Source organism: Sylvia atricapilla, chromosome 4, assembly GCF_009819655.1.
Source record: "Sylvia atricapilla isolate bSylAtr1 chromosome 4, bSylAtr1.pri, whole genome shotgun sequence".
NCBI lineage: Eukaryota > Metazoa > Chordata > Aves > Passeriformes > Sylviidae > Sylvia > Sylvia atricapilla.
This window is the reverse complement of record NC_089143.1, coordinates 47,814,528-47,828,192: the sequence shown is the minus strand read 5'-3', so window position 1 is coordinate 47,828,192 and position 13,665 is coordinate 47,814,528. Positions and strand designations below refer to the sequence as shown.

At 37.5% G+C, this 13,665-nt stretch overlaps 1 protein-coding gene across 1 annotated transcript in view; it reads right to left on the bottom strand.

The window, feature by feature from the left end:
- COL25A1 (collagen type XXV alpha 1 chain) overlaps nucleotides 1-13,665 on the bottom strand; it is a 296,280-nt gene that overhangs the window by 48,200 nt on the left and 234,415 nt on the right. The window contains exons 15-19 of the mRNA XM_066317842.1: nucleotides 8,379-8,432; nucleotides 6,847-6,873; nucleotides 4,460-4,504; nucleotides 744-776; nucleotides 545-580 (exon numbers count right to left, since the gene is read on the bottom strand). Of these exons, the coding sequence (XP_066173939.1) occupies nucleotides 545-580; nucleotides 744-776; nucleotides 4,460-4,504; nucleotides 6,847-6,873; nucleotides 8,379-8,432 (195 nt within the window). The remainder of the gene's footprint in view (nucleotides 1-544; nucleotides 581-743; nucleotides 777-4,459; nucleotides 4,505-6,846; nucleotides 6,874-8,378; nucleotides 8,433-13,665) is intronic.

Below are 13,665 nucleotides of genomic sequence, written 5' to 3'. Positions count from 1 at the left end.
CAGAAGCAGCCTCAGCCACCCAGCACCCAGGGGAATTTCTTATGCTGGAAGGAGGAACAGAGTTGCATTACCTGGTCTGTGTCCTTCCAAACACACTGTGTGCTACTGATGGCTTGATTCCCCTCACAGGGGTGTGTGAAAGGGATTCTAACCAATATTTATTTTCTTCCTGATGAGATCTAAGAGTGTACCAGAGTTTGAAGATTAACAGTCAAACATGCAGGGTTAGCTTGTCATCACTCTAGGAGCAGAGCCATTCTTTGTTAGTCTCACCAGCTGCAACAAGGTAAGCTTTCAATGTAAGAGCTGTGCTGTAGCCAGAAGGGAAGGTGGGTTAGTAAAAATTGCTTTTCATGTTAATTAGTATCATCATTTCTATGCCTTTCTAAAATACAAAATAAACACCGACCATACGTGTACAGCCTTGGGCTACTAAATTGTACTGCCTCGGACTCATCCCATGTCCACTGGTAACATGGATGGATGTAACATCATTTACATCCACTCTAGCAGAAAAGGAAAACCGAACATTTCCAAGTTGTACCTTTTGTCCAGGCCGTCCAGATTCACCAGGTTCACCCTAAAAGAAAACAGATGAAAGACATGAGATCTGAGAAAATGAATTAAAGATAGAGCTGTGGAAAACCATAAAATCATGATACCCAAAATGTCTGTGACACTGTAAAGTAACATGGACCAACCACCCCCCTTCTCCCTGCACAACTTCTTTAGAACTCCATTACCTTAATTCCAGCCGCAGAAGAGCCAGGGTCACCCTGATACAAAATCCACAAGAAATAATCAGTCTTACTACATAAACAATTTTCCAGGAAATACATAAATCATGTAAGAGTATACCAACATTATATACCAAAATAACTGCCTAGCAAGAGTGTCTGTTTTCTGTGGCATTTAACTAATTAATTACATCAATGTGATTCAGAAAAGGAACAGTATTGTTTTCAAGACCACGTAGAGAGAGCTTTAGCTTCACTCACCCAAACATCTATTATCGTTAACCTCAAATTTCACAATTAATAATGTAGATCTAATAATGGCAGATGTTGTATAAATGTACTTCTGACAGCCAGAATATGGGACACACTTTGACATCTCTAAATTGCTGATCTACATTAAAAATAATTCACTGCTATTTACAAAGAATATGAGCAACCATTTGACCTAATTTTATAGATGGCAAGTGTCAGGACTCAACTGACAACATCATCTTGTACCAGTGAAGATTCACTGTGGGAAAAAACCCCAGTGATCCACGAGTTTATCTCCATCAGGACAGGTCATAGCTTTATTTCCTCAACACTCCAGTGTATTTAAATGGATAGATTAATGCATGAAGGGCTATACTTTACAGGATGAGACAGCTATAGTAATTTACATATTCAGGAAAGGTCTCTGGTCTAAGAGGGCACCTAGCATTCAAAAAGATCTGCCTACATTTTGCCGAGTTTACTGGATTTCATAGGCACTGATATGCACAGGACAGAGGATCAGTTGATTTTTTTCTCCTTAAACACTACACCAAAGAAAAAAACACCTTCTGAAAAGTTTGCTAGTTAGGCCATATACTACTGAAGATGATTATCGTGCTTCTATTTGAAAAATTGTTTAATTATTCGTTGTTGTATATGCATGGAAACCTGAGCTGCCTCATTTTGATGGACACGCATGAGTGACACTAATATCCCTTACAAGTATGTACAACTGAAAGCCTCAAGAACCTTTTTATAGCTATACAGGGCCAAAGCAACTAGTAAGACACATTAAATGGTTAAACATTTTGAAGGGCTATCATGGATATGGAGAAGACACAAAATATTCATAATCCACCTTCATGTATGAATAAAACTAAGATCAAAGAAAAAATTATGGTACTGTATGTTCACAAATGAAGAAAACTGTTCACAGTTTGCAAATGAAGAAATTTTATCGGGGAACATGTACAAAGAAGGAAGATGCTTGGTAGTTTCTAGGGACCCAGGCTACAGTGGAAGAACAGAAGCAAGAACTCAAGCTTGGGATTGACACTTTCTTCAAAGCAGAACAATTCAACAAAGACTTTTTAATTCTAAAGTCTCAGGTCAAGAGCTAAGGACCCAAGTCCATATTTTTGAGTGTCCCTAGGTACAGCAGTTCAGAAAAAACCCCACATTTTTTTCACAAACACGAACCTCCTAAACCAAGTGTGAATTTGTTGTCACATGGTATCTCACTCTCTCACCACATGAATAAAAATTTATTATTTATCTTACAGAAACTTTATGTAAGCTTTCAAAGAAATATTTTTAAGCTTTATGGACTATGGATTATATCTCCTAAGCAAAACCTTCCCCCTATGCTGAAGAACAGGAAAGAATACAAACCCTGTTAAGTAGCTCAAATGTAATGTAGTGACACCAAGTTTAATGCTTACTCCTAAATTATCAGTCAAAAACCACCCTTTTAAGCTGTGAAAGAGCTGTTGCAAAGTTACCTATCAGAAACTGCAGCTCTCCTCTAAGAACTGTTATCCTTTTTTTCTGGGTGGAAGATTGTCTTGTAAGCAGGGAAAAAGAAGAAAAATATTGAAAGTCAACGAAGTTGACTGTCCACAGTTCTGTAAAGTCTGGCAAAAACGAATGCAGAGGATTCTAACCCATTATGGTTGAAGCAGTGCACTCCAAACAGAATATATTCATTCCCATGTCACCACCCCACCTCTGAAAATCATATGAAGCCTAGAAGAGATGGGAGACTTCTGCATTATGAAGTTCAAGGAGGTGTCTTGAAATTTCTTCAGACACAATAGAAGATGTCTCCTGACGACCTATACTTTCCACAATTTGATCCCAACTTGACTGCCTAAGTGTTGAATGTTCACACATGTAGCATTTAAAATGTTATACTTGGGCAGAAAGGATCTCTCACTGAAAGAAGGAGAGAATTTTTTCTTTCTTTAAAAAGATCCCAAACAGGAGGATGTGCACACTGCTGATCACAGGGCAATATGGGCATTCTCATGGATGCAAGCTCACCCTCAAGGCTAATGAAGTAGAAAACCAACAGGTGAAGCTGCACTGGTGTTCCCAGACAGATTCAGAGAGATTATAAACTTACTATTTACTTGTTGCAGAACTATCTATCTGAACAACAATCTCAATTCATACTTGTAGTGGATTATATTCTTAAATCACATAAGAGGGGATCAAGACTATGTCACCAGCATACATCGTCTAAGTAAGTAAATCAGGTTCTTAAGACTTTCATCTATGTTAATAAGCATGACTGCAAATAAAGTATTATTTAAATTAACTCCAAGAATCAAGTCACTTGACTATTCTTAATCTAATGTCTATTTTCAACTGCTGATTTTAGAATATGCCTTAAAATCCTTGTGCTCTTCAAAATACAGATTTACTGTACCCAAATGATAGCTCATGAAGGATTTGCATGCATTCCTTACCAGCTTGATAAATCCATCATAAACTTCTCCTTTCACCGAAATGTTTTAAGTTGGTTAAGCCTTACACATGCAGGGGTACAAGAAAAAGTGCTTATGCTTCTGCCCAAGCATAGTCACTAAAATAAATGTTTTTTTAGAAGCACATGAGTTCAAAAATTATGGCCAGAAGAGATCAGTATGTTGGACCCTTTTTTATGTGCAACACAGCCTTTACCTTGACTGCTAAAGACTTGCTTGTGTAAGGAAACCACATTGAAAACACCAGTACAATTTTCTAAGTGTGAGTCTCACATGAAAGAAAACTCAGGAAAATAAAAATTTTGACAAAATCTATTTTTTGGTGATTTTTATAACATCTTGGTACTTTGCAACAATGAACTAAGAAGGTCTAAAGCAAAGTTATTCTTCATGGCACTTGGAATAAAGATTTAAAGTGTTTATTGTCAACTCTTGATTTTCCAGCTGCCAATTTTGGAGGGAAGTTGCCTATCACAATACCATAATTTTTGTCTCATATTGGTTTGGTCCCACTCTTTGATGGAAACACAGAAGGGGAAAAGTTAAAGGGTATATCAGAAAACAAGGCTATAATTCAATGGGACAATTCCAAGTGGCAGGTTGTGATCAAAACTTCTGTATAAATGCAAATTTCAACAAACAGGAGTGTTAGCTAGAACCATGCCAATTTATTCTGTACTAGAGTTACTGCCATATAAATTAAGAAATCTTATGCTTAGTTGAACAGAATAGTGAGAATTTTTCTATTGTTCATAAAAATGAACTCAACCAAATCACTCACCTTAAAAAAAAAAACAAAAAACAAACAAACAAAAAAAAACCAACCCAAACGAACAAAAAAAAAACCACAAACAAACAAAAAAACCCCCCACCAGCTCAAAATGCGTTTTTCTTTTGAATAAATTGTTATTTTCATTATTTGGTTATACTGTAAGGACGCCCAGGGCACGCATTTTCTTGTCTGCTAATAAGTGGTGTTACCTTTTCTCCTGTGTCACCCTTCAGTCCATTCTCACCAGCATCCCCCTATAATTGAAATACACACTATACTTTAATGATTTTTCTGTAAGCAGAGAAGTCAGCATCCCATCATGATTAAAAATGCAAGTTGATTTTGTTAATCAGTCAATCTCTGAGACATGGTCAGGAAGTGGGTATGTCTTATACAGACTTCACTATAACTGCAATCCCTTTCACAGATCTGTAAAAAATCCCCACCACAAAGTATCAAAATACATGTTGGTATAATCTATCACCTTTCTCAGTACACTCCACTTTAGCAAGGAAGGAATAATTCAATGATTTCATGATGATTCAGCACTTTAAATTACCAATACATTTTTCTTCCCAACACAGAGACATTCACCTAGATGCATCTAATAAAATTCAGATGACAGTTAGACAATTCCAGTAGTTTTTATTGGCATTCTCAAGTAATTTATAGCATATACTCTCTGAGTCTGAAGTCCTTCATGAATGATTCACAAACTATGAAAAATTCACTAAATGTCACTCCTCCAAGGAGCTACCAAACGACTTTATCTCCACACAAACTCTATGCACTGCTTTTGTTAAAAAAGTGACATTCAGATAACACCTTTTCATGGCTGAGTAGATATTTTCTACTCAAAAAATGCCCTACATTTTTAAATAAAATTTTCACAGTATTTATCTATAAAAAGACCTAATTTCCACCTAGTCATGTAACCATATAGGAAGTCCAGACTACGTCAAATGTGTTATATATTGTTATATGTTAAGAACATAGGCAAAAAATTTCTGTCGGCCTTGAGGTTCATGTGAAGTGCAAAAAGTATATAAAATGACAAAAATATTGATAAAAAAAATTTAGTCTACTTAGAGCCAAAGTAGACAAAAACCACATTCCTGACCTTGGTCAGATAACCAGTAGTACTATTCAAATAGAATTTTTCAGTATCTGTCATATTGTTCTGAAAAACCTTAATGTGAAATTCCATTTGGAGAGGACTTAGCAATTTATACATCCCAGTCACTGATACAGTGGGAGCTAGCAAACAACCTAGCAGCACTTTAATTAAGGAAACATACATGAAACATGGAAGATTAACAGTGAGGAATGTCATCTCAAGTTCATTTGACATGATAAAGCATATTGAGGGTATCTGTAACTACATTTTTTAGAAAAAGACAAAGGATAATTACAGAAAAATAGAATGATTTTAAGAAACGAAAATTCAGTACATAATAAAATTCACTGTTGTTCCTTTTTTGTCTGAAAACAAACTAAGGATTACTGAAGCACTTTAAAGATATAATTATAACATAAGAAATTATTTCATGCTGCATATTTCATGATTACATAGTTCTGCATGTGGCGTACAGACTTTCAAGATTTCCCTCGATTATTTTTATGGTGTGCTTCTGAAAATGTGAAATGAATTGCCTTGGCAGAGTATGCTTCCAGCTGGTCTTACATATATTTACACTGATATGGAAGTGAAATTCAGTTGTAGCTGCAAAGACACAGGTAAACATTGCTCAAGAGGAAATTGCACCTCAGTACAAACAACTTACTTTTTCAATGTAAGCTCAGTATGTTTACAGAAGATGAGGCTGTGCATGGATTCCTACTCAGAATAAGGCTTATGCTACTTCTCAAACTCCCCCTGTGAGCAGCAGATGAGGAAGCTCAACTCTAAAGTCATTGTGCTCCTACCACACACTATGCCTAGAAAACCAGAATTATACACCTCTTTGAAGCTTGGAGCTTGTTACACCCCCTTGTCTGGTCTTGGTATGACTGGACATCACAGAAACAATTTCTTGCTAACTCGCTGCAAATAAGGGCACCATCAGCATGCCACTTGTGCTGCTGGTGCCTCTGCAGACAGCACTGCTGAAGATCATGGGGGCACACCCCCTTGCTCTTACTTAAACTGACCCAAACACAAATGGAGCATTCCATTTTTAGTACTTGGAGAGCTTGTTATCATTCTGTTTTATCATTCTGTTACCTGATTGTTTTATTCCACACAGGTGTCAGAGCATCAAAACCAAGCTATGAGAAATGTGTGAAACTCTGATTTATTCACACAGGCTCATCATTTTCTGAGACTCACCACAGTTAGGATTAGTTGCCTGATTGCTCAGCTCTGCAGCCTTTAACACACAATCACTGCACTCTGTGACTAATCCCACTGCAGTAATCACAGATCAATAATTTCCATTAGTAGGTATTATCTGACCCTCAGAAAGGCTGCAGTGTGCCACTCAAGTTCTAGGTAGTAGCAGTGGTATTTTATTTTTAAACTTGGGATTGGTGCACTGGCAATTCTCCAAGCACATTATCCAAAACAGAACACCGACAAAGGAAGTGAACATCTCACCTTTTCTCCTCTTTCTCCAGGGTCACCCTAAAAAAGAATAATTGGAGAAAAGAAGTTTTAACTTACTAACTCAGGCAAAAATCAGTGTTAGCCTTACTGTTATTAGTAATAGTTATACTATTACTATGATACAATCTAACAAGAAAATATCCAATGAACAATAAAATACGTAAATTTATTAGATCTCAATGGACAATACAACTTTAACATGTTTTCTATAAAGCCTCAATGGTTTGCATGTGAAGACCTCTCTCTCTGTTTTGTCCTAGACTCTGACAAACAAGCATATGTCTTTGAGAAGCAGCCTGCAGGGACCTAGGTGGCTCCTACATGTGGTTCTCCTAGTTCTGGGGACAAACAAAGTGGGGGGCAAAAAAGTCTGAATGTGAAGGGAAAGTCTTATGATTCTGTCAATGGCTCAGAAAGTTCCCTGAGAGAGAAAATGCCTTGTCTTGAACTGATTCATAGCTATTTCAGAGTATAGAGCCTTTAGTGCTCCTTATATTCTCTGTAACAAAAAGATTATAGCCATTATTTTTTTCAAAATTAAAACATGCTTGAGAAACTGCAAAAGCACCTCTGCACACCAGCCTGACCCTGACAACTCATGTGTTCATTTCTGGCGCAGAGCTGCACTCTGGCTCATCTTTGCCCCTTCTGATGGCTGGCAGTCGCTAGGCAACTCAGGGACTACAGCTGTGAATACAAATTAAGCATCAACTGCCATAATTTGGCTTCTTCTGTATACAAAGTAAGAAAAGGTCATGCTCCCAAATGGTTTGTTTTCATTCCTGATGGACAAGCAAGCAGTCAGTAAATGTAAAGAGGCTGCCTTGCATGTCTGTCAGCAGCAGCATGATGCACAGAATCAGCTGAGGAGCACATGTGCACCAGAGACACTCACTTGCAGCTGATGGGATTAGAATTTAGCATTACTCCCTCCAAGAGGCTCACAGATCCCATCATCTTGGACATGTTGAGCTTTCTTTTAAATGAAGCTATCATAAGCTTTATGTACTATTTCTCCTGTTCAATATTAAAACAGCAAAACAACTATGTAACAATAAAGTGCAAAGAGTCATTCTGATGTAAAAAATACAGGCTGGGACATGCTCCTAATGAGGCTTGCTGTTAACTTCCATAATAGCAGGATCAGCCCTCAAGACTTCACTCTGACATTTGTCAAAGAACTGACCGCAGCAGTTCTTGAAAGGAAGCCTGAAACACATTGTAAGGGGCATAAACAAAGCCTTTCTGAAAAGGTCCCCAAATTCCCAAACACTTGCAGGCATATTGCATTCAGTTGGCAATGGATGCCTATGCGTCAGTGCCACAGACTGGAATTATACATGCACAGCAGAAGAATATGCTTCTTTATGGTGAGATGCGCAAAGCCTCTTACAGCACTGATCACTGGAGAGAGCAGACCATTAAAAATCAGAATGTAAGGCCAAGTTGGAAAGCACAACTGCCATCTACATATGCACAGACATACTGTGTGCTGCTGTTTTTAATCCATTTTCCATACTGACCTTGAGCCCTGCTTCTCCCTTCTCTCCTGCTATGCCAGGCAAACCAGGTTCACCCTAAAGGCAAAGATAAAAAAAGATGAAGTTAAGAAAGACATGATTAAATATATGAACCTTCTCATAATGGGTAACTAATGATAAACAAAATTTTAAAAGACTCTGCAAACGTGTACTCCACAGGTAGGCACTAAACTGACTTATTTTGTCAGTTAGGGTGGATTAACTCTAACCCATGTAAGGTAAGAAATCATTCTTCTGAAGGAGGTGGAAACCTTAAAAGCACAATCTTCCCAGCAAGACTGCCAATGCTTTGCTCTTCTCTACAACTTAGAAATGCTGCAAGAAAGGCGTATCTTAATTTATTTTGACATTTGTGCTTCTGGTCTCAGATGGAAGACAGATAATGAAATAAAATGAGCAGGGCCTGTTTTAGAAATGGAAGAATTTGGAAAAACAGAGAGCATTTCAATTTTTTAAATAGACTTTGCTCGTCCATTTTTTATAGTCTTATACCAGTGGCTGAAAAGTGGTTTTAAAAGATTTAAAACCTATCAGCATTAAATCAGTGTTCCAAAATTTGGGCATGTTTAATGGGTAGTATATTATTCTTCTACAGTTTAAAGGAGTCATAACTGATTTTCATAAGTCAATCAGCAAATAACACTTATTTTCAATCTTTCCCATCTACAATTTTAAAAATAAAGAAAAGAAGCAAACAAGAAAAAAGCCCAAGTCAAACTACAAAATAAAAAACTAAAAGATATTTCTTAGTGTTCATAACCCACATTTATGGGAAAATCACTTATATTCATTTTCGATAAAATGATGACGCAATGGTGAGACTTTAATGCAAAACAAATAGAGCTTATGGCTTACTATGTAAGAGCTTCTGCAGATGTATCTCTCAGTTTCACATGAATTACCTTTGAGAACCCTTACACAGAGAACTGCATCACACTTCTGACATAGCAAAGCACATTAAAATTACAGCCAAAGAAAGATTTAAAGCAGTGGGCAATTAGGTTTTCTAAAACCCCTTTGCTATTTAAGTGTATAAAAATGTGGAAAAGTTAAATCCAATAGCTAACATAGCAATCAAATTCTGAACAGTAATTTGTATCAGAAACTCAGCAAAATATTTTCACAGCGTTCAAATTTAGTACACATGATGAGCCAACCCTCTACTCAAAAGTTACAGAGGCATTACGATAAAGGCTTTTCCAAACACAACAAGACATATTTTCTAGTCCTCCATAAAAGCCTCCTACTGAGAAATTCTCTCTTTCTTACTTCTGCAGGCAGATTTTATCATAGATGTATTAATTCTGATTTTCTGTGAAAGCAAGTCCCACTGTATTTCTAAATTAGGTAACAGAATCATTAATTACATTCTAACTTCATCAAAAGTTGGACTGTTTCAAAAAACAAACCAAAATCATCCAAGTTCCAGCAAAAATCTAGTGAGGCATTTTCCAAGCAGAGCAAAAAATGTTGGGTACCATTGAACCCTCAGGGAATTAAAGAGTCACTTGTGTCAGCCCTTTCTCAAGGCCCCTTTGTACTCACAGTAGCTGTGAGGCTGATAAAGTGGCACAGGCATTTGATATATGAGTAGTCAGGATTTGAAGCTGTTGGAGGTTAGATGTAAGTGTCCTGAAGGATTGACCTAAAAGGCTCCTGAAGAAAATTGCCAATTGACAAAATGAAGCAGAAGGGACCCATGAATATACACTTGTTTCTCCTCATCCCCACACCCCAAACACGCTTGTTTCTGTCCCCTTCATTTTCTAACAGCTGCTGTCAGCTGATGCTTTCAGGAGCTTAAATCTCTAATCAAAAGGTTGAAGTTCCAAGCTTGCACTTTCCTCCCAGGTTTACATATCAGTGACATGGACACAGAGGGCTACTGCTGTGATAAAAAGGAGACTGTAAAAATAGAATAAAAAAAAAACATTTTCTGCGGAAAAAAGTGAAAACCTCAGCCTCTCACCTAGTCATAGTAAATCCCCATCCATACCAGCAATGGCATTTCTGACCTATATGTAACTTTACTATGCTCAGCACTACATTTATAGTATGAAAATACTAGGCAAAGATATCTGAAGTGCAAAAACTAGCTCTGGGAATGGCAAAGACTGAAGGCAAGCCTAGAAGGATAACACAGAAATGACCTTGCGCCTTTATGTTTTTTGAAGTGATTATCATTCTGTTTCTCATGTTCAGAAGAACACAGAAAATGTTCCTTTCCCTGTGTTAGATCTCTATTTTCTTGTCCGTGCAAGGAATCAGGAAGTAATAAGGTGAAATGAAAATGTACAGCACATAAGCTGTCCTAGCCCTGATGAACATTCCCAGTGCACAGCTAAACGAGCTTTGTGGCAGGGAGCCTCCCTTTGTCACTCTGCATGTCTTGTAGGCATGGCAGTCTGCCTTTCTGTGCAGGTATTTTTACAATTCCAGTAAGCCTTAACATAAACCCACCAAATAAACAAGAAATGAAAACCAAATAAACAAAAATCAAAATGCTTCCCTCAAAGTAGTTATGAAGCGAAGAGCTGTTAACTTTTGAAGACAAGTAGATTGATAGCCCTTCTCTACTCAAATACTGTGTCATTTTAGCCATGTTGATCTCAAAAAATGATTTTGATTCCTGGCATGAAAAGAATTTAAAATATTTCTGTTAGGAAGTACAGTTAATAATTTTTCTTCCATTTAGTTACTTTTGTTTATTTATCCATTCCTAAAAACATGTATTAAAACCAGAGTGCAAAATGCTGTAAAAGTAAAACTGGAGTGTAAAATGCTGTGTAAGTACACTTCAGCCCCACAGGTTAGTGTTTTGGAGATGAAAAAAAACCACAGTTGACCTCTAAGAGGCTGAAGATGATGACTCTGCTATTCAAGGAGTGATGAATGCAAGGAAACACCAGACATTCAACAACGTCATTTAACGCAACAATTTAAATCAGACTGCTTTTCAACCTGATAAAATGAAAGAAGCTATAAAGCTAAATCCTCAATGTCACATGTTTTTTACATTCACCAGGCCATGGCTAATGTCTTTTCTGACTGCTGTTGTAGTCTCTCTTTAACAGCATTGACAGCAAAAGTGTTAGGTTGCAGAAACAATTGTCTTCTGCACATCAGCTAGCTTTCAAATCAAGACAGCATATTTTTATTTATTTTTTCTTTCATAGAATCACAGGATGCTTGAATGTAGAAGGCACCTCTGGAGATTATGTTTGAGGCCCTTACTTGGATTCTACCCAGCGTCTCTATGTCTTTCCCATAGTGAGGAGCCCACAACTGGATGCACTATTCCAAGAGTGGCCACAAAAGTGTTTTTTTTCAATTTAAAGAGTAATTTTTTCTATAGTACATCTAACTTTAGCTCACAGCCTTTCTACAGTCATGAACTCCTGAGAAATTTTCACTCAGTAACAGAGTGATGGCAATCATTCTAAAACTTTCTAATGTCTATAAAACATGACCCATGATCCCAGTTAGAGAATTAACAAGGGCTAAACTGCACCCTCAACACAAGAAAAAGATGTTTCCCAGAGAAACTGTGTGAAGGTACCCTCAGGGGATTCCCTTAGAACTTTTCCCTAAAACGGATGGACAGTGGAGAAGACACTGTAGTGAGGTGTGAAGTGTCTTGGTACTCAATTTAAAGGAATTGTTACTTGCCCTTTCTGCCCTTCTGCATTCTTGTTCTCAGCTAAACCACACTGCAGAAGCTGTCCCATGCAATGAAAGTTGTGTGGAACTACCACAATACACCACAATAAAAATAAAGTTCTCCCTCCTGGCACTGAGATGGACTATGATTTCCAAACACCACCCCAGCGATGTGCAGCTTAGCTGACACCATGATGGAAAGAGCAAGAGCTCTGGCGGATGCTGTGGCACCAACACCATCCTATCTGAACATCCTGTCTATCTGCTGTACTAAAGCAGCAATAAAACTACTAGATGCCTAACCCTCATGCCCCACACTGATAAAAGTGCAAATATTGTATTAGAAATACTGTTTAGGTAACCCTTGACTTCCTGTTCATATGTAGTTATTTTTATCTTCCCTTTGTGTAATTTGGCCAATCCCAAAAGAACAGTTCTCTTTTCGTTACATGACTCACTACACAGATAGGTGATAAACTACTGGAAAATGCTAGAAAAACTTAATTTTTCCCAAATTTCATGTAAAAACTATGCAGAACAAGAAGGTAATTCTCTAGCCTCTGGTCCACTGCAGAAAAAGACACTGCCACTAGAACCCTTATAGACACTGAAGTCTCTGGTTATTCACCACCAGAAACCAATTTTTTTCAGTTTGCTGAATTCACAAATGGTGGAAATAAAAATTTCCAGCAAATGTTCTGTTGTTCATACACTTACCCAAAATCAATCAGCATAAATCAGCAGGCCTGTAAATGTTCCAGTGATTTATTTAATGACAACTTACACAGAAGTATGCTGAAGACACAGTGGGATTGTTTTGCTGTTGTTTACACGCTATAGAGAAATTGCAGAGTCCCCATCAGTGGAATATTGACAGTTCACTTTCAAAGAGGTATGTTGTAATGTTTGTTTACTGTAAATAACAGGAAAATACTCACCATGTTTCAGGAGCAAACCTCTTGATGGGGAGCTGCCACTGACAGCTCCACATGTTAACCCCAAATGCCCTGATAGGAGGATAAGCACTTTGGCTCCTCAAAAACAGCAGCACTCTAACAAAGTTACCGTCACTACTGCAGTGAATTAGAAAGAAGACTGTTCCAATCAGCAAACTGCAGTGTTAAAGCATGACTAAGTGAGTTACAAAGGGGATCACCTTTAGTTATTCAAAACCTTCGGATCATTTCTAGAAATGGCTTCAACAAAATGCTCTGAGTCTCAAAACTGTTTGGCTTTTTCTTCCAATTGATATCGATTATCAAAATAAACAAAATGCAAACATGTCAAGGATATACCCAACCCTGCAATTCAATTCAAGAGTTTCAGATAATTCAAAACAAAAGCAGAAGGATATTCCCTTGAACACATAGCAAAACACCTTGGTTAAAGTCCTGACACTCTTGAGCCTATAACAACTGTATAACTGAATTAACATCAGCAGAGTTGTTTTTCCTGTATTTGAGCAAAGAACAACTTCCAGCACGCTGCTCAATAAATAGGTGTAGCAGTTTCCTCTCGTGGTAGGGGCAATGTTACTGCTTACACTGAAAGTGAATCTGAATTTGGTGAGTACTCAAGTGCATAGAGCATTGCCTGGGCTCTGCTAGTA